The sequence below is a fragment of the Varanus komodoensis genome, unplaced genomic scaffold, assembly GCF_004798865.1.
Source record: "Varanus komodoensis strain SLA01 unplaced genomic scaffold, ASM479886v1 scaffold4, whole genome shotgun sequence".
Classification (NCBI taxonomy): domain Eukaryota; kingdom Metazoa; phylum Chordata; class Lepidosauria; order Squamata; family Varanidae; genus Varanus; species Varanus komodoensis.
This window is the reverse complement of record NW_025335941.1, coordinates 13711848-13738685: the sequence shown is the minus strand read 5'-3', so window position 1 is coordinate 13738685 and position 26838 is coordinate 13711848. Positions and strand designations below refer to the sequence as shown.

The following is a 26838-nucleotide window of genomic DNA, read 5'->3' as shown; positions in this document are numbered from 1 at the left end:
ATAAAAATAATAAAATAAAATGCAGTTACTTCCATTGGCATTGCAAAAGTGCCAAAAGGATATCTTGCTTTCCTGTAACTTTATTGTATGTAACACTATTGTTACATTTACATTCTGCTTTGGAACTTAAACAGCATTATGTTTCAGATTACTCCTCTCATGCATCCTTTGGGGGAAAAAAACTGTTTGTAGCAAAAGCTAAATCCTGTAAAAATATATAATTTTTCAATATGCCTGAATCTACATTCTTATGGGGAAAATACTCACTAAACTTGCTTTTGTTGCAGGACTTAAGCAGTGATTTGTCAAACTGTATAAATAGCTGGGAGTAAAAGCAGGTCAATTTCTTTTACAGGAACACTGAGCACAGCTCTGAATGAACTCCTCCAGTGGTCAACATGGAAATTGCAAACCTGAAAGAAAAATCACCATGCACTTTAGGGTGCCCTTCCCCTGCAAATTACTAATTGATTTTTCATGATGAGCTCTGTTTTGCTTGGTTGCAGGGGAGGGTCATTTATTAGCAAGTAGCCTGGTTTTTTTTTCTTTCTTTAGATGCAGCAGAAGCTGGCTTAGGCCTACTGGGAATTGCAGAACTTCTTGCCTGTCTGAACAGGGTGGGGGTTGGTTTTAATATACCTAGACCTCTAGACCTCACCTAGGAAAAATAACTCTGCTAAATGTTTTTGAAGAAGAATCAGAGCGAAGCTGAAGAAAGTTCCCAATCCTTTCTTTCAACAACCAGACCACGACTAAAATGGTGCGAACAGAATTGCCTTTTTTCCTGGATACAAGTGTGTGACTCGATGAATGTATAAAAATATGGAAAAAGGTTTGTGGAGGTGTAGCTTCCCTTTAAACCTTTCCTTAATACAGGCACCACAGACCAACATCTACCGAATATTTCTGGTATTTCTGCTCAGCCATATATCTGGATGGGAATAATAACCAGGGAGACTGCAAATTGAAAAAGAAACATTATTGGCAGCAACTCAAGTTGAAAAATTTAGATTTTTATAAAAACTTGTAAACTAAGTTCCAATAGCTAACCGACAAACCACATAAGACAAACTGTACTGTTGATATTTTTATGTTAGAACTGTCATGTTTCTTAGGGAAATAATGTAAATGCAATATTTACTCTTTTAAAATGAGCTAAACTGGCAGTCTAGGGAAGCAAACTTGTATGCACACTCAAGAGTGGATCCAATTGAATGCATGCCTAATTAGACATGTACAGGAGTGTACCACATGTTCATTAATTTCACACATTTACCCCAACTAATTTTTCCAAGTTTAGTCAATTCAATTAGACAATTCAAACCAATATAAAGACATATTAAAACCTACAAGTACAAAAGCAACAGCTAATATGTGTATTAATGTAAAGCCAGAATCCAGATCTACCTTAACTGAATCCCCCCTCTTTTTTTTTAGGAAAGGGAAGGGAAAAGATGAGCACATGTTCTGTGCTGAGAACCAGAACTGCCCAATATAACTTGCAGTGCTGTTACGACCGCAGTGGAATTCTGGGCAATGCACAGCTCTGTACTGCTCTTATTATGATTCAGGCCCCTTAAGCAGCATATAATCTGGATCTCCTGAGAGACATAAAATTACCTTTGATTAATTTACTCTGTCTTGCTTTACTTGAACTGCTCAACCAGTTCCTCAGCTATGGATTTTTCTCTTCCCTGTTAGCAACACAAGGAAATGAATGAACAAAGACTTACAATGTTGAAAAATATATTTAATATATATAGAACCAATAGAGCTGTCTTCAGAGTTTCAAGTAAAAGCAAACTGGTACACTAAAAAGTAAAGCTATCAAGTTAAAAATCAATATGTTCACTACACTGTAATGCCTGTCCTTAATTACTCAGTTGTTCTAAAATGCCTGCAAAAACCTCTGAAACACTTGGCTCTGAGATGAATCCTTTAACTGGTGACAAGTTTAATATAAACTAGCATATACATACACATTTGTTGACCTTGTATTAGCGATACACAGTAACAAGTCACATGCTGAATTCCCCTATTAAAAGAGGGTAGTGGGATCTGCTTTAATACAAAGCCTTCCTCCCCTGACAGTGAAGTATATTAGACCAGAAGGTTCTTACACTAACACTGAGCTCTCCTGGTTTCTTAATGTACTATTAATAGGGATTCCAAAATAAGTATCTAACCCACCTCTTCCCACAACAACCAGTTCAGGAACATTGTTCAGTCTGAGGTTTTTCTTGTTCCAGTACTGTTGATGAAGGTTAAGTTGGTGGAGACAAAATGGCCGCCTCTACTGAGGCACATAGAATAGTCTTTACAGACAAAAGCATCTGACCTCATTGTTATCTACTACAAAACCATCCTGTCCAGCAAGCATCTTCCCTCAGTTATTTGTAACTTTTAGTTTAAGTGAAAGGACTTTTAGGATTTGTGGATTTCTATTTCTTCTCTTCATTTTTATAGTGCTCCCTTACCCTAGAAATGCTGGTTTGATTTTTTTGGGTGTGGGGGAGGTAAATGATAAATAATGCTTGTGGCTTCTGCTATGAAAGCTGCCCTAACTGCCTATCGAAGATTGTATTCCAAGATTAAATTCTACTTCAAGGAGATCAAATAGTTGAGGAAAGTAAACGTTGAAGTATCTGAGACGACAGTTGCAAGATTTGTAGGTCTTCAGTACGCAATGCCTCTACCAAACTTAGCTGGTCTACAAGGTGCACATGATCATGTTTTAACAGAGAAACCTGAAAAATAAAATAGTAAAGAAACGTTAATTTAAAAAAATCAGGTCCATTTAAATATTTATTTATAATATTTATATGCAGTCCTATTTGCAAAAAAGCCTCAGGATGGCTTACAATGTAAAATATAACATAAATAACATAAATAAAATTTCCAACCCACACTGGCTGCAATTAAAAACATAGAAAAGACAATATTAAAATGTATTAAAATACCACTGGAATAAAAAGGTCTTAACCTGGCGCCGAAAAACAAATAACGACGGCACCAGGCAGACCTGGTGAAATACATTCACCCACTCATGTAGACCTTAAGAGATTGTGTAGCTAGGCTTCATTATAGCCACCAGCTGGTGAAATCTCAGAGGCAGAAAATAATTTGGAGGCAGTTCCTTTGGTGCTTGCCTAGACATATGCAGGAACTGGGCTTTTCTGACTTACAAATCTTTGTCCCTTTTCAGGACTAGCAGAAGCAGCCAATGGTGAAGTTTTCCAAATATAGCTTGATTCACTTCTTCCTTCTAGCAAAATTACCACACACTGCCTTACTTTTGCTTGAAGAGAACCTTCTGAATACCCACTGATTCCTTCCCACCTTCCTGGTAAGACTGCCTCCACGATTCTAGTTCTTCTTCTGGAAGACTTAGCAAAACATCTTCTCTACAAAGTGAGCCCTCTTCCTTTTGGGATCTGGCTTTCAGTGGCTGCAGTGAAGCTGGTAGGAGAGATGCCTGTTTCAGGACTGTTTTTTATTCCTTGGGAATTTTAATGCTGTTTAACTGTATTACCTCAACTTTATTAATTTATTTTTCATGTAGTTCTCAATATAGTGTGATCCACCCTCAGGCCTTGTGCTACAGCAGATTAAACAATTAAAATGAATACCTTCTGAAGTGCATACTGAGTTTCTTCTATTAATGACATACATATTTTTGTTGCAAGGTCCAAACTCTTCTTTTCATTCCTCTCCAAGTTTACCTCACCAAGTAGAACTTTCTTCCAGGAAGTACTATAACCAAGAGGTTTGAACATATTTGTATGTCTTACTTCTGAGCAGTCAAACAATGGCATTAAAAATGGTACTATGTCACAGGTTTTTTCAACAAGTATTTGCAACTTACAATTGGTCTGCTTCAAGACATAGCAATTTGAGTGCTGTAAGAAGCCTCCAAGATGGTCCATCCCAACCAAATGTCAGATCACTAGAGTTGGAAGAGAGAATTAAAAAAAAAATCTAAAACCAGAATATTTGATATATTGCTCAGAAAATACGCTCTCCATCTACCTATCCCACATATCCAAAATTAATCAGCAGCAGTAAAAAGATGGCGTTTGACACATGAATGAATGGCTGTTAGTTAATATCAACTATTAACTGCAGTCAAAGGCAGTATGTCCTGATGTATCATGTGCTAGCTCCACACAAGGGCTAATGACTATTGCTTTTACCACAAGCAGTTCCTTCAGAAGGGAGAAAATGCTGAGTTTAAAACAAATAGCATTTTAACTCACACACACTCATAACTTACTCTAAAAGTCTGTGTTCTTGTAAAATGGAAAGTTTCATCTGCCTCTGCTTATCTTCTGGAAAAAGATATTTAAGTAAGGTATCTGAAAAAAAGAAAAATGTTTAAAGCAACCAATAGTTGTAGTAGTCAAAAATAACATTTTAAGTATTATTTTTATCATATTAGTCACTGGGTAAAAGCCAAACTAAGACCGACTTAGAATATAGTATTTCCTCTACACATATTAGAAACAATAGAAATGCACACTTTTTTTCTCTTCTAGCAGAGTGCTCTATAATTCTAACATAGCTTGACTGTAAAAGCTAGTGGTCCCATCCCATGTGGTTTTCCTTTGTTCAAGGGAAGCAAAGTGTGTGTGTGTCTCCAGCCTACCCACCATACAATGTTTCAAATGGCTACCAAGTTTCCCTGAACTGTGAGCCTATTCAAGGTCTAATATCAATGCCTGACAGTCATCTCTGGTCAAGGTAGGTTAGCAGGTAGCAGGGCCAGAACTTCCTTGATGGTAGTACCATACCGTTGCAACACATTCCCCAGAAAAAAAATATAAATTGTTTTATCACTGTTGGTTTTTCCAAAAGAAAAAAAGAGTTTTATTCCAGTCAGCATTTTGGTTAATACATTGTACCGAAGAGGTGTGTGTGTGTGTGTGTGTGTGTGTGTGTGTGTAAATTCTTTGTAAGCCATCTTATGCTGAAAGGTGAGTCAGGAATCATTTAAACAATCAAAAAGCAAATCGCAGGAGCAGGGTGGTTGCACTCCCTGCTCATACAAGTTGAACACCACTAAGCCCAGTCCTGCTTTTCAAGGAGGTAACAGATTGGTTCTATAGGCCTAGTCTGAAATGGAGTGAATTTGGACAGCAGAGTCATCTGTTGACTGAGAAAGGTTCATGAGAGAAGTACTAGGTACAGAGACAAGATGCTAAAGAGGAAGTTACAGACTTCCTTTGGAACTAGTCTAAATGTCAGAAATGATGTTTTCAGAAAAGAGGCACTTATATTTAGGGTAAGGGCTTAAATGAAACTATACCAACTTAAAATAACACTCAGTTTATAACAAAGGATTTTATGTTGGTATAGGACTCACACATAAAATAGACTTGTACCTGAACAGCAAGATTCCTGCCTTCCTTTTCAACCCCAAAAGAACAACTTTTTGTTCATAGAAGGGGAGAGGACCTCTGCCAGATTTGCTTTTCTGTTTCTGAATTAAGCGTCAGCAGTTTTTGTGGATCTTTATTTAAAATAGTACTTCCTTTCATTCTGACTGTGTTTGCAAATAATATTTTTACATATGAAATTCTGCACTTTCTTGTGTCACAGCAGTCCAATCTCCTAATCCAAGGATTGCCATGCTGGAAGACCAGAAGTAAAACCCTGTCTGAATCCATCTTCTTTCATTTGGCCCCACCTCCTTTGTCCTGCTTACACTGCAATGCAGCCACCAAATGCTCCTCCACCATGGAATTCAGCCTTGGGCGGAAAGAGCCACCCCTGGGCTTTGCATCCAGGCCCTGCTCAAGCACCAGAATTCTAATTTCAAAGCAGGCAACATTTAACCAGTGGCAAGGGAGCTGCAGCAGCAGCACTGTTCATCCCCACCTCATGGGAGCAACGTGGGATGCCTTGAACCACAACAGTGGAATCCTTGCTAGAATTCCTCCCGTTGCCGGCATGGGCAGCTTTGCCATGCCTCCACAATACCAGGGGAATGCATGTACCAAGACAATGCAAGCTTGTGGCCTCAAACATCCCCATCAGTTCCATGGTACTGTAAGCCCACTGGGGAAGATGTGCAGGGGTGAGAAGAGGAAGCCAGTAATACTGCCATTATCATATTGCAACAGAACCACCTCACTGTAACCTTGGCACAGCCTGCCCACTACACCTCACCCTGCTCACTTCTGAAAGATGTTACCAGCCCAAGACATCAGGCAAGCTGAGATGAAGCCAGGGCTAGCTGCAGCTGGAGCCCCTAAACCATTCGGTGCTCCAGTCAGTGAGAGTCAGCCATCCCTGTCCTAGGCCCCCAGTCACTGTGCATCACCCAACATCAAGTTCAAATCACAGCCTTACTTGTCCCAACATGCACCGTGCTGTGAGGGTTGCAGCTGGCAACAAAGCCATATTCTAGAAGCAGATGCTGATTATCATGAGCTCCGTAGCAGATAAATACTTCATTGTATTTTTGACAGTGTGAAAGTGTTTTTATTTCATAACACTTTGTCTTTTCATTAAATGCCGCTTTCACCTTGAAGGAGGTGGAGAAAATAAAAGTGCATGAGAAGATTGTCTAACAGACTTTAAAGCTACCTAAGAGCCACTGTTTCTCCCATTATTAAGAATGTTGCAGAGTGGGACTTCATTTTCTATTTGGTGTATACTGGCTTTCTTACTCTGTAAAACTTTTTCTGATAATTAACTATCTTGCTGTCTTTCAGTTTAGATGGGAAGTGTGATTGAAGGTTCTGACTGAGACTCTAGAGAGGGTTTTCACTCCCCATGTGGCCTAACCACTCAGCAACACAACCAAAGCATTTGACATAGGGCTTGGAATAAAGGGCCTTCAGAAATCTGCAATCCACCAATCAAACTCCATATTCTTGGCATCATGTTTGCAAACTGGAGACATTTTAAAAGAGGAGTTAAGTGGAAGGCTGTGTTCTCTGTTAGACATGGCCTGTACCAATGTCCAGAGAAGTATATGGACATGTTTCACCATGCATATCTTCCTCAGATCATTTAGCCTGGCAGTGTGATTGAGTTGATCTGCTGTTCTAGAATACTACTCAAATGCTTCATTTTAAGCAATGGGACTAAAGTGAAACACATAATACTCTGAAACAGTCAAAAGGACAGACCAACCAAACACTAACCATCAAATCCAGCCGGCTGAAGGAAACTAGGATTAGATGGGGCATCTCTCCACTGGCAAGAGGTGTATCTCTCACCAGGGACCCTTACAAAAAGCGAGGTATGTGGAAAGTTAGCAACTTTCTGTGTGGAATCACAGTGGCTCTGCTATGGATAGAGTTGGTTGTCCTTCTATTACTGCAAGAGTCTATTGTTGCCTGATAAGATTTCATAAAAGCATTTCGGCCCTAGTGGCCCAGCAGCTAGTAAGCATGTATGGAAAGCTGGCTGGCTATTATGGGGTCAAAAGAACACAGAGATGCAGGAGCAGGAGCACAACACTCTGCAGGTACTACTACTTGGTTCCAGTTTCACACCTATACATATCCCACATGCCTGATTAGAATTTCTTTACCTGGGCAGATGGACTGTGATTTAGCAGATCCAAGTATGGGGCTAAGGCATACACATCCGGCTCTCTAGAAAAACAGTCCCTCTGTGAATGTTTCATGTATACTGTTCTTGTATTGATGGTACACCAAGCCCACTGGAAGTTAGTGTAGCTGAAGAGACACACCACATCTCTACGAAACAAAGGCTGCAAGGAAGTGAAAAAAGGCTGGGATGAAACAAACAGTTCCTGAACCAGTTCTCTTTGTTCATGGACCTTCCTTCTTAGTGGCTCAGGAAAAAGGTTCACAGTTTCTTGCTCCAAACAAATAGGACAGGTATATGTTTCAGGTAGGAGATCCAGGTATGGTTTCCACAAAGATTTCTTGTTAGCATACTTCTCCGCCACTAAAAATGTGCAGAGTGCTATCAAAGGAGAAATGGAGGGCTTCCATCTATTACAAAGGCAAAAAAAGCATTAAAAGTATTAATATATTAACAAAAGCAACCCCCGAACACTTTGGTTGAATCCAGATTTAGGAGTATATAGCCAGGCTGGTGAAAGCAGACTCCCCTTTGCCTTCCTCTCTACAGCAGCCCCACCAGCTTCCTACCCCAAATGCTACACAGGTGGCCAAAGGAGCCAACTGAATGGAAAAGGATGTGATGTGAGGACAATGGGGAATACTCCAGAACAGGATGGTAGCATCTTCTGTGGGCAGAGGGTATGGTGAAGTCTATTTCTACCAGCCAATTTGTGCATGCCTAAGGTGGCACAGGGGTTTAAACCACTGTGCTGCTGGGCTGGTTGATCGAAAGGTCGCCGGTTCGAATCTGCACAATGGGGTGAGTCCCCGTTGCTCCGTCCCAGCTCTTGCCAACCTTGCAGTTCGAAAGCATGCATATGCAAGTACATAAGAAGGTACCACTTCGGTGGGCAGGCAACAGCGTGCCGTGCACTTCAGTGTTTAGCCATGCCGGCCACATGACCACGGAGACTGTCTGCGGACAAACACTGGCTCCCTCAGCTAGGAAATGGAGATGAGCACCACCTCCTAGAGTCAGGCATGATTGGACTTAATGTCAAGGGGAAACCTTTACCTTTTTAATCATGGACCCAGCCCCAGCTCAAAGTCATCAACCACTGAGTGTTCCAGACTAGACTAGAACACAGATCTCAACAGCCCTAGTCCAATACTGTAACCGCTACACCACACTGACTTATACTGGTTAGTCATCAAAGGCAAATGCTCCAGGCACACACTGTAGGAAGTAACGTATGCTTAACTTCTTGAAGATTTTAAGGCAACCTGTTGACTGATTATGTTTATGTATGGAAAGCCCTAGCCTAAAACAGTCAAACTGTGCATGTAATCGAATTGAACTGAAGGCTGTAGCATTAAACAATATAAAACTGGACTGCAATCAGTGGTGCTTCAATTAGCCCAGGAGTCTTGTTCAACTGTTCGGGGCTTGCTATTTACAGTGCGATCCTATGCATGTTTACTCAGGAATAAGACTCGTGGGGTTTAACAGGACTTATTTCCAGGAAAGTATGCAGTCTAGATTTGTTTTGATCTGCTCCTAAATAACATGTTGGTTTCTTCTACTATTGTTTTTTCTTTAAGTTTGGCATGCATGCTGATATGTAGTTCTAAATATTTAAAAACAGATTTTGAAATTAATTTTCTTTTTCATTATTCATCATTATTGTAAATGATCTGTGCAGTGTAAGCAACACATGTTCATCTGGACATTAGTCCCATTTAGTTATCAGAGCTTACGTCCAAGTAAGTGTCAGAATGTAGGAAGTGGCCCACTCCCCTCAAAATGGAATATTCCAAGGTCAGACACCCCAAAAGACTGGCAGGAATCAGACCATGTTTGGTTCCAGGGAAAATACTGCTGTACAGGCAGAGCCAGAGTGGGGAGGATAATATGATTAGCCTCATAGTTCCACAACTGATCAGAAGAGCAGACCAACTGACATTTCAACTGCCTGGCTCAGAAGCAGCAGGAACCACCCCAAGGTCAGAACTAACTCCACTGGGCTGGGAAGGAAGAAGAGGGATTCTGTTTTCAATCAACTTCTTAGCATGAGCTATGCTTCCCCAAGAGCTGCTTTTCTATCTTAGCTCTTTTCTTTTGTCAATGATATTCAAGATCATTAACGTTAATGCAATGTCCCTTCTATATCGCAAAGTGGCCTAGCTGGCATACTAAAGACTGTAGTTAGAAGCCCATTGTCTTGATCGGCTTAGAAGGGTCGGGGCGGGGTGGGGGGGCGAGGAAGACAGCTTTCAACATAAACGGAAGATTTAGCATGAAATCCTGTGAGGACGAGGGCAGGCAATACAATAGGTTGGAGTCCCAGCTCAGAACTTGGAAATGGAGTCTCGGCTCTGGCCTCAGAAGACAGCTTCAGAGGCCCTCACCCCATCCTCACAGCAGTAAAGTTCTTTCCAGTCAGACCAGCTCCAGAGAAGGAAGATCCCCTTCAGAGCCAGGGCGGCAGAGTGGGAGGGAAGGAAAGAGGCAATGCTGCCCTCTAGTGCTTCTGCCATCTTTCCTCACAAAGAAGGGGAAAACATTTAAGTGGCCAAAATCATCTGTCTCCATTTTTTGGAGCGCAAAGGGAGCATAGGTGCCATTCTACGACTGCTATTCTCCTCCTGCCTTCTGAGAGCTATTGCCAATTGAACAGTTTAAGAAAAGCTTTAAATAAATATTAGATGTCCAGTAATCTGCCAGATTTGGAAGGTTATAGGAAACCACCTGATGGCACTCTAAATGTCTGATTTCCTTTTCAGCATTCCTTTGATATATTTGCCTTTAATACACCATCACCTATCTGGCTGTAAGAGAAATGGTAAATGAATTATAGCCCTCCGGATCATCCATCAATATTGCCTAGGTGTTTTGAGGTGATACCCAAGGCAGTTCAATAACATCTGCAGTCCAGGTGGCCCATCCCTGACCTATAGTGAAAGATGCAATTTTTGCACAGCTCTGTTGAAAGCAACAGAAATCATTAAGAAGGGGTAACACATCCCAACAGTAGCTTCAGTGAGTGATCTATGAATTCCCAACAGGCAATTCAAGGTTTTGTTAAGTGACTATCAACTTACTTTGCAATGTATTCTCCAAGGTAACTGTTAAGTACAGTTTTAGTGGTGAGCAAGCATTCTTCAGGCAATGAAATAATCAACTCTTCTTCCTATAGAATATTAAAACACACAAACAACTCTATCTCCACATCAGAGGGAATATACTGACCAACCTCAGAGCTAAGACACCAAAACAACGGATTACCATGAAGGAGTTATTCCATATTTCCAAGTTCAATTTTAAAATAAAGATATCATTTTCTTTTAGCAACAAGAGCTAACCTTTGTTTATTAAATGCTAAATTATCTTACCTTTAAGAAAAATATGTCTTCCTGTCAAGATCCTCGAAAAGACAACTTGATTAGACTTAAAATAGGCAAATATATCTCAGCTTCAATTTACAGCTGGATAAAAGCACTCCTGTGGGGTGTGTGGGGCTGCCATTTGCATTTACTATGCAACACCTATTTAGTGACCATAGTATAAATGTGGAAAGCATAGGTTATGCAAGGGTTAAATGATCCTCAAAGTCTGAGCAGGTACCATAGTTCATTGTATGTATATACAAAATTATACCACCATTTTCAAATTATTTGTCCTAATAATAATCAAAATGACCCTTGAAGGATCACTTACTGAATACAAAGTCCTATTTACTCATTTATTTACATTTTTCTATCCTATCCAAACCCAGTCATTGACTTTTAACCTAGTCAAGTCATGAGGATTTCTTGTTTTCAATTTCACATGCCAACTTTCTAAGAAATTCACCACCATGAATTCTTAATTTGCAATCATTTTGGCTGGCATAACAAATACCATGTGGAGAAGCAAAACAGCCAGACTAGCCTACTGTGGTGTGCTCTCCATGAAGTTACCTTCAAAGAGTACTCAGGAACTCCAATGTGCAAGAATGCAACCTCCCAGAATACTTAATACCCGACTGCTACTGGGTTTCCAAAAAAATTGAAGCACCTCTTAATCCCTACATGATTTGGGAACAGGCTATCTGAAAGATGGCTTACAACCATGCAGACCTCTCCAGGGCTTCTGTTTCGCTTTAGAAGCCCTGCTCATACACTCACCTTTAAGTTCTGTTCTAGCCTTACCCAACCAGATACCCTCCAGATGCTTCGGACTTCAGCTCCCACCACCCCAGCAATCACAGTCCACAGTCAGGAACAGTTTTATGAAATTTTTATTGTTGTAAAGGATTCTTGTGTTTCTAAATTACTGTAAGCTGCTTTTTAAGACTGACCAGGAGTGAAATATCAAACATAAATAGATAGGCTGCATTGACTAAACAACAATTGTACAAAAGTCAGATTTGAAAATGGTGCTGTAATTTAATATACATTTTCCTAACAATTCAGAATTTCATTTTGTAGATCTAAGAAGTTTTAAGACTACTACAGAAGTATTAATAGTAATGCAGGAGAATGCCACAAACAAATATTCATTTCTCAATCCATGTACTTCTCCATCCATGTATAATAGGAATACTAACCTGAAGAGTTTTTGTGGTCATCAGCCCTCTTCCTGTTTCTAAAAATAAGAGAAAAAGCTTCAGTGAAATTTACTAGCTTCCCCAGAATCCTACTGCAGAATGCTTAGACTCAAAAAAACGGGATAAGGAAAATACAGAAGTGGTTTAGAAATGTATGGCAATCCTGCACTGCATTTTTGAAGTGATACTATGATTTGCTGCACTTTCTCTCTTTACATTGTCCATAATGTTATAGCCTTCATATGGAAAAGCTCACCTTTGCTACAATCTTATGCATGTTAACACAAAGATGTCTTACAATTCCCAGCATAGCTGGCTGGGGAATGCCAGAATTTGGCAGACCCTTTTTCTGTCTAAACACACATGGGATTGATCCCCCAGTTTATCAGAATACAGTGGCACCATAAAAAGGTGTCCAGGAGCAGTTCAAGTACAGAAATAGATGAGGGTTTGCAGCAGCTCAGCAAAATCTTCTATGAACTGTACACTGCACAGATAGGCTCCCGGTCCCATTCTGGGAAAACAAGATGTAGGGTTTTATCCAATATGTGTCCTACTTTAAGTACACTCAGTCCAATCAATATTACTTGCATTCAAATATGATTAGACAGAATCCTAAAATGCTCCATCAGATAACACAACTCTTTTCATAGTTCTTTGGCTTGTAGCCAGAATAAATGAGATGGAATATACAAGTACATACCAGGTATGCCAATGTGTTTTAGAATCAAGGTCCCTTAACTTCCCAAGAGCCTGAAGTCTGCACTGGCCAGCAAATGATTCAGTACACACTTACAGATGAGCAATTACATAAAAGCCATAGGCAGCTTCAATACTTCCATCACATTGGTTGCACATCTGAACCGGATGGGTTAGAAATATAAAAGAGCAGACAGAAGCTCCACCTAGTTTAGCATCCCATTCCCAACAGGTGCCAGGAAAGCCCACAAGCAGAACAGGAAGGCAACTGCACTCCCATTTATTCCCTAGTAATTAATATTCAGAAAGAAGTCCATTGAGTTGTCCAGCACTGGCTGGTACCCAGAACCTGTCCACCATGAATTTGTCTAACTTCTTTTTAAAGTCATCTAAAACAGAGGGCAGCATTGTTGCATTTTGTAGCAGCAGCAAATCTCATAAACCAAACATGCTTTTTCTGCAGAAAACGCTTCAGCAGGATTAAAGGATCTTAATAAAATTACATGGGTTAGTTGTCTTTCCTAGCACTAGGATGTTTGTGGCATCAGCAACAAATGCAATTTGAATGCTGATAGTAAAGCGATTGTCACTGACAGTATTTTCTGCATCAAATTTCCAAGAACTTACAATTCTTCCCCAGCACTATATGTATTATAAAAAAAAAAAAAAACCCTGAAACTTCATAATACAGTGCCTTGTAAAAGTATTCACCTCCTTTGACTTTTCCACATTTTATTGTGCCACAATCTGGAACTGAAAAGGGATGTAATTGGCACTGCTACCACTTGATGTACACATAACACTCAACACTGTGAAGGCACATACTGTTATTCTGGCACAAAAGTTAGGTAATCACTCTGTTTTTGTTTACTTAAGTATTCACACACAACCCTGGGTCTCCATCTGGTGGCCAGAACCAGAGTGGTCATCATAGTGATTTCAGGATTGGGCCCAGGCCCAGCTGGAACACGCAGCCTCCTGATGAGCACCAGCTGGGAGACATGAGCAAGAGCTATAGAAGAGCAAGCTCTGGTATTTCTCCTGGCAGAACAGGTCTTCCTATTAGTTGTAGTGTGTTCCAGATCCTGTACCCTGCCTGACCCTTGCTGGATCAGGCTCCTGCGTTACCTTGCCAGATTCTGCCTCACTATCTGTCCACATTTGCTATACCTCCTGCTTCTCCTGCATGCTGCCTGCTTACCCTGCATCAGGTACCCACATGCTGCTCTGTTTGTTTTCCTAGCTCTTGAACTTTGGCTTGTTCACACCCATACCCTTACCTTGTTCTGATCTGCACTCAGGGTTCTTGGCCTGTTTTGTGATCACAGTTCCACCTCTGCCCCAGCTACCAGGCTCTGAACAGTGTTTAAACCCTGCCCAGGTTCTGCAGCCTCTGCCAAGACTCTTGCCACCCAAGCTCCAGACTGTGACACCATCAGTACTTGGTAAACATACCTTTGGCAACAATCCCAGTAGTGAGCCTTCCTGGGTAAGCCTCTACCAGGTCGGAACTTGTTTGCCCATTCTTCCTGGCAAAACCACTCCAGGTCTGTCAGGTTGTATGGGGACCACTGGTGAGCAGCAACCTTCACATCTTGCAATAGATTCTCTATCAGATTGAGGTCTGGGATTTGATTCTGGCATTCTAAAACATTCAGGGTCCTAGTTGGGTATCAGTTCATTTTCGTTTACATGATTTACTTTGGTGCCACAGTAAACTTATTTTGCACCTTCACAAATACATATTTTGTATAACTTGTATACTTCAAGTTATGGATAATGCTAATTAAATTCATTTCAACACAACAAAAGGCGAGGAAAAATCAATGGGTGATGAATACTTCCTCAAGGCACTTTACTCCGTGCATTTAAGGAAGTGAATTACTGTCCATGAAAGCTTATTCTGCGTCACCATCCAGGGCATGGACAGTTGACTAGAAGACGGGAGCACCGAGACCCAGGCAACCAGGGTGTGGCACAAGGGCCAGTCCGAAGGCACAGTTAAACACTAAACAGGTCAGAGCACAAAGCAGAGTCTGTTCACAAAGGAAGCATGGTCAGACAAGCCAAGAGTCAGGGAACTGAGAAGACAAGCCAAGGGAAACAGGTACCTCAAGGGCTGGAACAAGGCCAGCAGCAAGATCACAGGCAGAATTCCAGGAGCAAAGTCCAAGAGTCCACAACCAGAAGCACCCTGACAACTCAGAAAATCTTTATTGCCACAGCACGGCACTCTCCTCGGGTGGAGAGCAGTCTGTTCTTATCTAGCTAATGAGAGCCCTGGCAGCTGCAGTAGATAGGGGGTAGTAATCCTGCAATTACCCGGGCTGCTGTGCTAGTCCTCGGCCAGCAGAGGGAGGCCTGAAGCTGCCTCAGGTCTTGACATTTTGGAATAATTGTATTAAAATTTAAGCTGGAATTTAAGGTGCCACAACACTGTTTTGATGTTTTTTGTCAGTACTTTATTGTGAATTTCATGTAGTTACTCTAAGTTCTAAGATATCCTTTGAGAAAGGGCAAAAATATAGTTCTGCTCTTCATAATTTTCTATATTTCCCAATAGTCCTTTTTTTCTAAAAAAAAATTTTAAATCTTTTCACACGGGAAATTCTGATCCCTCAGTCATCTTGCATCACAATACTAGGCATGTTTACTCATAAGGAAGATACATAATTAAAGCTTTTAAATTTTGTATATTAGAATTTGCACTGTATTTTGGAGGAATGTTGCCCATGGGGTTGGGATGGGTCAGACATGACTTCGCAACTAGCAACAACTACAATCTATATAGTATTGTATCTATTTTGATGTATTATTAAACGTTATTGTGAACTGCCCCGAATAATTGTCTTGCTCCCACCTAAGTGCATAAGTGCAGCCACAATGGCCTTCTTTAGCAACCTTTCCAGCTCTTATTTCACTTTTGAGATGGGGTTAAGAGAATGCCATAGATTGCACGTAATTTCTACTCTTCATGAAATAAACCCTAGCACAAGATTTGTCCTTTTCATTGCTGCTGCCCACTGGGTCAATCTTGGGCTGTCCCAGTTGCACTCATCCCTGACATGGTATCTTTCCAGTCAGCCACCATCAGTTCACATCCCATCAGTGCACACATGAAGTTAGGGTATTTTGCTTCAGTCTACAGGATTTTACACTTACACTGAACATGCAACTCGATTCAGGTTTAGACAAAAATCCTACAACTCCATGCTGACCGGGAAATGTTGGGAACTGTAAGACTTTTTTTGAACATATATAGGATTACACCCTGAATCTCATTTTCCATTTTCTTCACAAAGTTAAGATAAATTGTTTTAGAGCTCTACTTGCTGTCCAAAAACGTGGCTGCCTCACTGCTTACTCCAGATCATTTTGAACTTTCATCTACACTGGATAGGTGATAGCATGCTGTAGACAATGTGGTCTCATTTGTCTACTAATCAAAACACACAGTCTGTTATAAAGATATTAATACATTACCTGGAAATTGTGCTGGCTTTAACTGATTATCATTATAGCCTCTTTCTTTCAGCCACTTCTTAAGGAGTATGTATTCACGTTTGTGTCCAAGATTTACTAAACGTGGCAGGGAAAAAATCTATCATTTCAAGGCATACTTCGTCTCCACACTGATTTACAAAAAAGGTAATTCATAAGTACTACACATAATAAACCATAAACCACAGATACTGAAATAGGTAAGTGCAATTCAATCCCTTTAGCATAAGAAAATAAATACACAATACTGAACTCTTCACTTCTAAAACTTTACTTCTAAAACTGTTCTCCACTCAAAAGAAAATAGATAGGAATTCTTGCCTCCTAACTCAAACAGTGTACATAATACTCATATGGCTGCTCCTATAAGCACAGCAAATTGAGATTTACGTTTTTAAACACCCATTATGACAACAATCTTGTCCACACTGAAATTCTTATCCTTAAGCCAAGAATAAAAGGCAGCACCTTGTCAAGTTCCTTTCTCCCACTACTGCAGGGTGTTCAGTAGGCACTCTGGTGCCAACCTCCCTTCCTGACAAAGCCACTTCAAAAAGGCAAATGGTTTCATTCTCACACCAATAGTGGCCCTTGCCTATACAGGTATACCTTGTTTTATTGCACTCCACTTCCAGGATGCAACCCTGTGCAAGCACACATCTATTGGTGCCATTTTTCCAACAGGGGTCACTCACTTTGTCGCCTGTTTTGGTAATGTAATTCTTGCCATTCTGCACTGTATTTCAATTTTTTTAATTATTGTACTGTCTATCTGCTCTGGTTATCTGCAACTTTTGATGTTACGGTGATCTTTGTAACTGTTTTGGGGGTCTTTTGACCTTCGTCCACATCCTTTCCTCCCTTCAGGCCTCCCTATTCAGAGACACAACAATGTATATGCAAATTAGGTCAATTACTATAATAGCCCTACAGTGGAAATGATTGATCTTAGTGAGGAAGGCATGTTGAATACCAAGACAGGCCTCTTGCACTGAACAGGAAGCCAGCAGTCTAATTATATGTGCCCCGAATTATTGCTATGTTTGACTTACTGCGGTGGTTTGGAACTGAACCAGCGATAGTTCTGAGATATGCCTGTAAAATGATTGGGGCAGGCAACTTTGAGGCAGTTATCTCCGGTGGTCTTCCCAACAAGCTGAACATAGTTTCAACATAGTTTTATGAAATTATGCTGGGTTTTGGACACTGTTGACCCTTAACAATCGTCCCAATTCTGTTGTTAGAGTCCATACAATAAGTTAGTAAAACTTTTATACAGAAGACTTATTTCTGAGAAAGAATGTATTGGGTTACCTTATTATATTGTATCAGCCCACTGGTTTTCATAAATATTAAGCCAAGTATAGCAGTAGACAGTGATGGCCTAACATTCCACCCCTACACCAATGAAAAGCAGGAGGCTGGTATATTTCTTCAGTAGCACCCAGAGACTCCACTTGGAGTAGGAGGCGGCATACAGATGTCTAAATAAATAAATACTTTTGGGATTGTATCTTTAATATACAATAGCACTTCACCTGTGGAATTCACTTGGCGTCATTCCTTTGTTTTTTATTTATTTATTTAAAACATTTCTATGCCGCCCCCATCACAACAAAGCCTCAGGGCAGCTCACAACATCCATAAAAATACAATATAGATGCCAACTACAAAGATTCCACTTCTGGAACTATTTTGATGGAAGATTTGTTTGGTTCTAACAGTTAATTGTTTTATGTTGTTAAATTGCTGCTGCCATGTTATGACTTTAGCACCATATATTTTATCTAGTTTAATTATGTATACTTTTATTTTTTATTTCAAGGTTGTTTTAAAAGGTTCATTATATTGTATATTAATTGTATGTCCTCCTCTCATTCCATTCCATTTCACTTTATCTTATTGCTTATTTTATTAAATTTATTGATTTTTATTGTTTTTATATTGTGAGATGTATTAATTGTTGTGTATATGTTGTGAGCTGCCTAGAGAGTCTTATGGTTAATGCGGCAGCATACAAATAGAATAAATAAATAAATATCCCAAGCAATTATACATTGTCCTGGCACATGTTAAGACAGGACTCTAAAGCCATAATCTTATTCATATTAAGGCAGAAAACAATGTCCTTATCTATCTCAGGAGAAGGAGAGAGAGGTTAGCTATTTTAATTAATGTTCTGGAACCAAAGGGGGTTTAGTAATTGCTGTTTTTTAAATCACATTACCACCACTTAAGGAAAAATTTCTAGCTTGTTTTCTTAGTCTCTTTCGGCATGTCCGTCCTCTGCTTTTCTTCATGTTAACCAAAGGCCTCCAGATTCTGAATGCAACCTGTGCATAGAGACACATGAAAAACAAACATATTCCTTACAAAAATTCATCCCACTGCTATAGATACACAAAAAATTCACTCCGCCTTGTTTTAACAATATGTTGGGACAAAACTTGCATAGGCTACATACTTAAACATGGTTGTATTTATTTTGCAATGGGAAAACTGAATATGTAAAGACAAAGAGTAATATTTTATCACTTTTGCTGTCATGCAGCCACTAAACACACCTGTGGCTTTGTAGAGCCCAGCAGGGCTTGTTCAGAGGCAGCATGCCAGGACACTGATTTCTGAGGAGCATCAGCAAAGGTTGACTGTTACCTGCTTCACTGCAAGCCCTGACTGTGTGTTTGCTGGAGGCATCTGGTTGACTACAGAATTAAAGAGGATGCCAGTCTAAGCTATGTATGCATGCTTTGTGTATGGAAGATCGCCGGGTCAATCGCCGGCATCTTCAAAAAGACAAAGAAGGGGATTCAGCCTGAAACTCGAGCAAGACCTGCCAATCAGTAGCAATAACACTGGGCTGTATGCACCAATGGTTAGGTTAACTCGATGCAACGCTCGGCATGCACATTCTCTTCTTGTGTTATTAGAATTTATAGGGCGGGGGGATGAACAGCTGCATTTCTATAAAATATAAACCCTCCGCTGGCTGCAATGCCGAACACAGGCACATGTTTCTCAGTCGCAAGTCCCAATATGATCAATGGGGCTTACTCTGAAGTTAACCTACGGAGAACGGCAGCCTCTCTCGCGAATCAATCTCGCAGAAGAGGGTGAAGAAGCCGAAGCAAACACGGCGACGATCATGCTGCGAAATCCATTTCCTGCCTAGCGGCCGAGCTCTCCGCAGCCACGCTCTCCCTCCGGGGCTGGAGGCACGTTCCTCTGCTGTTCCCCCCAGTCAGCAAAACCAATCCGAGCGAACTTCCCCGGTTTGCAAGGAACAGGAAGGGGCGAGCGCGGCGTTCGCGGCTGCCCGTTGGCTGCGGGAAACGTCGCAAGAGGCCCGCGTCCCATTGGGCAGGGGCGTCGCTCCCGCAGTGAGAACGCTCCTCCGGCAGGGCCGTGACGCAACGGAGCCGCCTCGGCAGGTTTGCAGCTTCCTTTGATTTGCAGTGTTCCTTTCCCCACGTTCTTTTTAGGGTTGCTGCTTTCATTGTGGGATTTTCTAAAATAGGCACAAGGGCCTATTCAGACCGTGAGGGTGTAGGGTGGGGAGGCGGGTTTACGATCTAGTCTGGACTTTCGCAGCTAGTTTAGAGCAAAAATGCCGGCGCGGGGGAGGATGTAGCTGCTCAGCATACATTTAAAGTGATGTTTCTTTTGACCCCAGTCCTGCATTATAAGATTTAATTTTCTAATATGCCGCTAGTGTGAAATGGTTTAAAAGCACACGGGAATTTTTAAACGCTGTTATCGCCTTTTTGCTTATTTTTTATCGTAGTTCCAATGATGACTAAATTGCATTGCATTTCTATTTGCTCTTTTTCCTCTTACAAGGAACACAAAACAACATTCGTGACCTTTGTCCTCACAACAATCCTGTGGAGTAGATTAGGCTGAGAGTCAGGCCAAACCTAATGAGCTTCCTGGTCGATTGGAGACTAAAGTCCAAATCTCTTTGAATTACATAAAATGAGCTGCAGGATTACCATTTGTTCTGTGTGCTTACGGGGAAAAGTGCATACTACAAAACAGGGGTCTCTCTGTTCTTCTATAGCATTGCATTAGCTTGGGCCCGGGTTTTGTTTCCTGGTGTTTCAAGCATGCAGTGAGATATTGGGGAATGTCTGATACAGGATTATGTTCTAAGTTAGGATGACTTAATCTTATTTTTCTATACTGTGCAATAGCCAAAAGTCTCTCTTGACTTCCCTTTGGATATTGGACAGTATGTTCTGGTAAACACTGCAGCACAGTTTGCATTAATTTTCTTTTACCCAATGCCATGGGCTGGCCAGTTCACTGTATGCTTCCAAAGCCCTGTGCTCTTCAATGTTGAAAATGATATGATCAACTTCAAACAAAATTTAAAAGGAAAACTGCACACTGAATACTAAAGCCACAGCCAGTAGCTGGAAATCATAGCCATTTAACAACAGCAGCCCATAAAAACAGCAAATCATTATTAAGCAAGAAAAGCTTCCTGAAATGAAAACTTCAGTAGACAGATTAGTGTTGCACTGTTGCTCTTTTCCAGTTTTTTTCCCCTACTGCTTCATGTATTAGATTAAAGGCAATTAGAAACACAGGTGTTTGTATCAAACACTACTCATCTTGTGGTAAGCAAATTATTTTCTGATCCTTTTCATTTAAATTTTTGCTAAGGAGTTACAGTGGTACCTTGCCTCATGAACGCCTCAGTTCACTGCCAAATCGGGTCACGAACAAAAATTTCATTAAAATTTTGACTCGGATTACAAACTCCACATTGGGTGGTGACCGTGATCACGGCCATCTCCCCACCCTCACCCCAAGTGGGGAGATGGCCCCGATCATGCTGGGGGAGATGGCTGAGAACGCACCCGTCTTTCCTGCATGAGTGCGTCTGTGATTGCACCCATCTTTCCTGCACGAGCACAACCGCAGTCTCAGCCGTCCCCCCTAGCAAGATTGCGCCCATCTCCCTCCCAGGTGTGCCTGCATTTGCGCCCGTCTCTCCCCCCAGCGTGCCCACGATTGCACCTATCTCCCCCCCCCCCCAGCACACTGGGATAATGGGCACATGCAGGGATGATGGGCGCATTCGCAGTTGTGCTGGGGGGTTTGGGGAGATGGCCACGCTCATGCTGGGTGTGGGGGGGGGGAATGGCCACAATCTTTGTTGTTCTTTGTCACTTTGCTTCACATTTTTCTGATTAAAACAAATAGTTGCAGAACGGGTTAACCTTATTTACATTGAACCTTATGGGGAAATTTAACTTGGGTCACGACCAATTTGGGTCACAACCAGAGTCCTGGAACGGATTAAGTTTGTGAGCCAAGTACCACTATACTTTGGTATTCACTTAGCAGGAAGGATGTCTAACACTCCAGTAGCTGTGGTGACTGGCTCCAACAAAGGCATTGGGTTCGCCATTGTACGGGCTCTATGCAAGCAGTTTTCTGGAGATGTGTACCTGACATCCCGCAACATTGAACGGGGCAAGGCAGCAGTGGCTAAGCTGCAGGAGGAAGGACTGAAGCCGCTCTTCCACCAGCTGGACATCGATGATCAGCAGAGTATCCAAACTCTTCGCGACTTCCTGAAGGAGAAATATGGAGGATTAAATGTGCTAGTCAACAATGCAGGGATTGCTTTCAAAGGTAAAATGCTGCTCATGAAGCATCTTGGACATTTAAAATATTACATACTAAAGGACTAATTTTAGATGTTTTCTTACACAAGGACCATATTTACTGGACATGATCCAGAGTGTGCCAATAGAAGGGGAGAAGGAGGAAAGCCCCCTAAACACCCCACTAGGGTCCTAATCTAGAACAGGCCCCTTGTGGTTTTTCCAGGGTAAAAATAAAAACTTAACTATTGCTATGTTTTTAAACTTAAGTTTTCTTTGTCCGGTAGGACATCAGCCCATGTATGTTTGGACAGAAAAACTCATGCTGGCTTGGGCATGCTAAGACTTGTAGGTCCTTTCCTATGTAAACATTCAGAGGATTGTACCCTTAGGCTGCAGGATTTAAGCAGCCTAAATTGACTCCAGACTGAAGTCTTGGCCATCTCTGTTCTTGGGAAACTAGAGGTGTATCACTTGCAATACTGCCTATTGAGCTGCTTCAGTGCAGCTGCTGTTCACTGTGGCTGGTAGAACAGAGGATGGATCACCAGAGGCAAGACCCATTACAACAACTTTGCTACACACCTTCTGTTTTGCAAGGTCTAGGTATATTTACCAAGTGATGCTACGTAAATCTACGTGGGATTTAAACCCATGGAAGGTGTTCAGCCTGTTCTAGTTGGGGTTGCACTCCACTTGAAGGAGGAAATTCGTAGCTTGGAGCACTCCTTGAGTCATCTTTGTTAACTGAGGCGCAGGTGACTTCAGAGGCATGGAATGGCTTGCAGCAGCTTCGACTAATGGCCCAGTTATGCTCCTGTCTGGACGGGGATAGCCTGGTTTCCATAATTCACCTTCTGGTAATCTCTAAACTAGATTGCTATAATATACTTGGTGAGGGATTGCCCTGAAAGACTATTCAGAAATTGCATATTGTGCAAAATGCAGCATATGGGTTACATGCTGGCTTTTTTTGTTTTCTGCCCTGTACAAACACTACCTCCTAATTGTCCACTGGAATTCAGCAGGGCAGGAGCTAGAAAGGAAGGCAGTTGCTTTGACATAAAGAAAGTAAATTTTGGTTTTCAGTCAAATGTTAGTGGCATAGAAAAATCCCCCTCCCATTTTGTGTTCCTGCTGTTCTACCATGTTTTGGCAGCAACTTTAACATTATTTGTAGGCTGCCTTTAATGGTAAAACCAACACACTGGTCCTTATTTTGATTGGCCACATGAGAACTCTGAATGCAGACTTAAGTGATGCTAGAAAGTCATGGATGAAGCAATGCGTAGCTCATTTTTTAAAAAAATAACATTTCCTCGATCTGTGGAGTTCGACATATTTGATTATTGCAGATTCCACTTTCTTAACTTGGTATAGAGTGTGATATGAAACATGTCTATTCAAAAGGATGTTTCATTTAGTTCAGTAGGGATTATTCTCAGGAAACTGGGTATAAGAATGCTGGTTTAAAATCTCACCAAGTCATTTTCTATGAAGCAATCATTGGAAGCCATATTTTGGCATAAATTGTGTCACTGGCTCTTTAGGAGGTAGAAAGCTGATTAGATATTTTTATATGAACACCTTTCTGGCTTCATAAGCTTCCTGATATATGGTCTTTTTCTTCAGATACATATACAATAATGTTTAAAACCACCCTTAAATTTTTCAGAAAGAAAGAAAAGGGTGGGGTTTCAAAGTTTGTATTTGTTTATTATCAATCTTGACTCTTGTTTGCTTTTTCTATCCAATGTGGAAAACAAGTTGCGGATACAGCACCATTTGCTGTGCAAGCAGAAGTCACAATGAAAACAAACTTTTTTGCAACCAGAAACGTTTGCAAAGAGCTGCTACCACTGTTGAAACCCAACGGTAAGTGCACTGCACCAAATACAGACAGCTATTAGCTAATCGTGCTTTAGCTTCCTTTCATCTGTCAAGTAAAATGCAACACAAACACCACGATCAGCAAATAGGTGAAACCATCATAGAAGAAATCCCTTAAGCCAAATGTTTTAAATTCAACAATAATGATTTTTCCCATCTCTTAAACATATAATGTTAAACATGCCTAGACCCCTGCTCCTAGCCACATTTCTTTGGAAGCACCATGAAGCAGGATGCTTTCCACTCCATTTTTCCATGGGGGAGTTCCTCCTCTGCAGAGGAGAGGTGTGTAATTCTGTCCCTCAGTTTACTAACCTCCTTGACTTCAGACTATTTGGACTGCAAAATTACAAGCTGATTAGGGCAGTCTGCCCTCAACAAAATAACCAGGCAATGGACAACCCTTACTGTGCATGCTTAGTCTAGGTTTCACAGCCTTGGTGCTATGACATGGATTTACATAGACAGACCATCCTCTGTGATTATTGCAGACTGACCCCACACATATGCATGAGACACTCATGAAAAGAGGTTGCCGTGTCTAGAGCAGACTGGGAGATGGTGGTGTGCCAGTGGAAAGGAGGATAAGGAATGGCATTGCATGATCAGCAGTGTGTTTGCACATCATTGGCTCTAGGCCAAAGGAACCATTTTACAAGATGTTTGTGAAAGGGGAAAATATTTGGCTTTTTAAATTGGAATGAATTTGATGCTCTAAAATCCACTAATGAACATTTAGCTCATGAATACATGTTCTGCCAAAGAAAGCATTTATCTCAGATATGTAATACCATGTACCAATGCCATGCTGTTAATGCGGACTTGAAAGTTACCTGGTCCAAATGCTTACATTGCCATGAATTTTTGTAGGGCCTTTTGTAGGATCTTTTTCTGAGCACTGCATTGTACCCTTAGCTGTACATCACATTTCATATGGAAGTAAAATCCCTTCAAGACTCCTAGCCAATCTTGCAGTCCCTAAGAAAAAAGAATCATTCTGCTCTTTATCTCAACAGGTAGTGGGGTGAAGGTATAATGGGTCATGAGCAGAGAAGGACATTTCACTGGTGGCCTTTATTTGTATACCTCTCTCCCAAGGGACCTGTATTTAGCAGGCTTTTAAATGGACCTATTTACTCCAAGTTGTTTTTAGTTAAGATATCATACCAAACTTTTTAATGGCTTATAATGTTGCCAGTTTTGTATCTTTAGATGCTGACATTTCTTATAAAACATGTTTTTGGAATGTTTTGACTTCAGTTTCATAAAAATTATGTTATTGGAATTAAGTTTTATTATTTCTATGTAAGCTGCCTTTAGGGGGGTTGATCTTAAAAGGTAGCCTTGGAATATTGAAAATAACCTAAGACCAAGCTTGGGCAATTTGTGCCCTTCCAGAGGTTGTAGAACTGCAGTTCCCATTAGCTAGGCTGGCATGTTACCAACCCTGATATAAGGCAGCAACGTTAACTAAGGCCAAAAAATAGCTTATATTCCTGTAACACTTTTTTCTTCTAATAGGCCGAGTGGTGAATATCTCTAGCATGTGTGCCATTTCAGCACTGGCTAAATGTAGTCAAGACCTACAGCAGAAGTTTCGGAGTGATACAATCACTGAGGAGGAACTGGTGAAGCTTATGGAAAAGTTTGTAGAAGATACTAAGAAGGGAGTGCATGAGAAGGAGGGTTGGCCAAATCATGCTTATGGAGTGACCAAAATTGGAGTGACCGTTTTGTCAAGAATTCAGGCAAGGATGTTAAATGAAACAAGGAAAGGTGATGGCATTCTCCTGAACGCCTGTTGCCCTGGGTGGGTCAGAACTGACATGGCAGGTCCGAGAGCTACCAAATCTCCAGATGAGGGAGCTGAGACTCCAGTTTATTTGGCTCTTTTACCTCCTGGTGCTGATGGGCCTCACGGACAGCATGTTAGTGAAAAGAAAGTACAGAAGTGGTAATTGTTCAGTCATGCTCCTGGATATACACACTGGAAATTCTAGATACTTGGCTTGATCAAAATGTGCAACAAATTGAAAAAGTTATGTAGGAGAAGAGAAAATTGCACGTAGCAGGGGTGGGAGATGGTCCTTCAGATTTATTGGACTGCAATTCCTATCATGTCTCACCATTGCTTATGCTCATGTGGGCTGATAGGAGTTGCAGTCCCACATTGTCTGGAAAACCATTCATTGATGATCAGTGGCAAATAACAATGGGAAAAAGTTATATAGGACTGCCTGTCCACACATCTGTTCACTAGATGATATTTTCAGCTACCCACAAGAGGCTTTTATAGTGCTTTTTCTTCTGTTGATTTGAGCAACTCACTCAATTGCTTCACCTGACTATTACTATTTTGTTAATCATTCACTCTTTACAAAATGTGTGTGCCTAATTTTCTCATTTTTGGTCAGGGTTATTTTTATAGCATATTGGATAAGCTATTGAAATCTAATCTTACTGTATGCTAACATCAAATAAAAATTATTTTCACAGATATAATTTTGCCTACTGTTGCAGAAGGTTTGTGCAATCTGTAAGCCTATTCTCCCTTTTAAACACATACAGAACCCTTAGGTGTGCTATAAAGGCTTTTTACCTTGAGCAATCTTGCAATGGTTCATACAGAAACAGAGACTGCAATTTCTCAAGTCCTGGGCCAGGCTATGCCCTAGGCTTAACTTGACTACTTTTATTTCAGTGAAAAGCAGCACTGTGTGCCTCCAAGTTTCTCCTATCAATTGCTTCCTTCTGGTTGCTGTAGAAAGCAATTTTACGGGCTGCTATTCGCCCCTTGGTACATGAGTTTTTGGCTGTGTCAATACACTAGACTACCTTCCACAGCACATGAGCTGCTTAGGGCTCCACAGTATTCTGTAGGACCCAGTTTGAGCAAGCATTTTGTAGCAGTTTGGATAGGAGAGCATTAACAGAGTCAGCGTTCTTTAACAGCAGGTAAGAAGCAGCTGGAGCTGCCTCCTTCAAGTGAGAGATGCT

General features: G+C 41.0%; 2 protein-coding genes across 5 annotated transcripts; one reads left to right on the top strand and one right to left on the bottom strand.

The window, feature by feature from the left end:
• Positions 1–1729: 1729 nt before the first annotated feature.
• Positions 1730–19595, bottom strand: SETD4 (SET domain containing 4). 2 transcript variants are annotated; one of them, XM_044442204.1, is made up of 11 exons: positions 19388–19595; positions 18561–18666; positions 16316–16411; positions 12134–12171; positions 10647–10735; positions 7544–7973; positions 6352–6526; positions 4274–4355; positions 3866–3946; positions 3630–3753; positions 1730–2747 (listed from the first exon to the last, which is right to left on the bottom strand). In XM_044442204.1, the coding sequence occupies exons 2-11, from the start codon at positions 18631–18633 to the stop codon at positions 2613–2615; spliced, it is 1323 nt and encodes a 440-aa protein (XP_044298139.1). In that variant the 5' UTR covers positions 18634–18666; positions 19388–19595; the 3' UTR covers positions 1730–2612. The 2 variants fall into 2 exon arrangements, with proteins under 2 accessions (XP_044298139.1, XP_044298138.1); XM_044442203.1 differs by having other exon boundaries at positions 19404–19595.
• Positions 19596–19656: 61 nt separating this feature from the next.
• LOC123029332 (carbonyl reductase [NADPH] 1-like) lies at positions 19657–26343 on the top strand. 3 transcript variants are annotated; one of them, XM_044442205.1, is made up of 4 exons: positions 19657–19764; positions 21689–21979; positions 23719–23826; positions 25363–26343. In XM_044442205.1, exons 2-4 carry the CDS (start codon positions 21694–21696, stop codon positions 25797–25799), a joined length of 831 nt encoding a protein of 276 aa, XP_044298140.1. In that variant the 5' UTR covers positions 19657–19764; positions 21689–21693; the 3' UTR covers positions 25800–26343. The 3 variants fall into 3 exon arrangements, with proteins under 3 accessions (XP_044298140.1, XP_044298142.1, XP_044298141.1); XM_044442207.1 differs by having other exon boundaries at positions 21686–21979; XM_044442206.1 differs by lacking the exon at positions 19657–19764 and adding an exon at positions 19976–20955 and having other exon boundaries at positions 21686–21979.
• Positions 26344–26838: the final 495 nt, after the last annotated feature.

Excerpts from the sequence above, each read along its gene's own strand:
- SETD4 (XM_044442204.1), bottom strand. The coding sequence starts at position 18,633 with ATGAAGAAAAGCAGAGGACGGACATGCCGAAAGAGACTAAGAAAACAA. Across the intron at positions 10,736-12,133 it reads TGACCACAAAAACTCTTCAG|GAAGAAGAGTTGATTATTTC; the intron begins GTTAGTATTCCT and ends AATATTCTATAG. Across the intron at positions 4,356-6,351 it reads CACGGTGCATGTTGGGACAA|ATACCTTACTTAAATATCTT; the intron begins GTAAGGCTGTGA and ends TCTTTTTTTCAG.
- LOC123029332 (XM_044442205.1), top strand. The coding sequence starts at position 21,694 with ATGTCTAACACTCCAGTAGCTGTGGTGACTGGCTCCAACAAAGGCATT. Across the intron at positions 21,980-23,718 it reads TGCAGGGATTGCTTTCAAAG|TTGCGGATACAGCACCATTT; the intron begins GTAAAATGCTGC and ends GTGGAAAACAAG. Across the intron at positions 23,827-25,362 it reads ACCACTGTTGAAACCCAACG|GCCGAGTGGTGAATATCTCT; the intron begins GTAAGTGCACTG and ends TTCTTCTAATAG.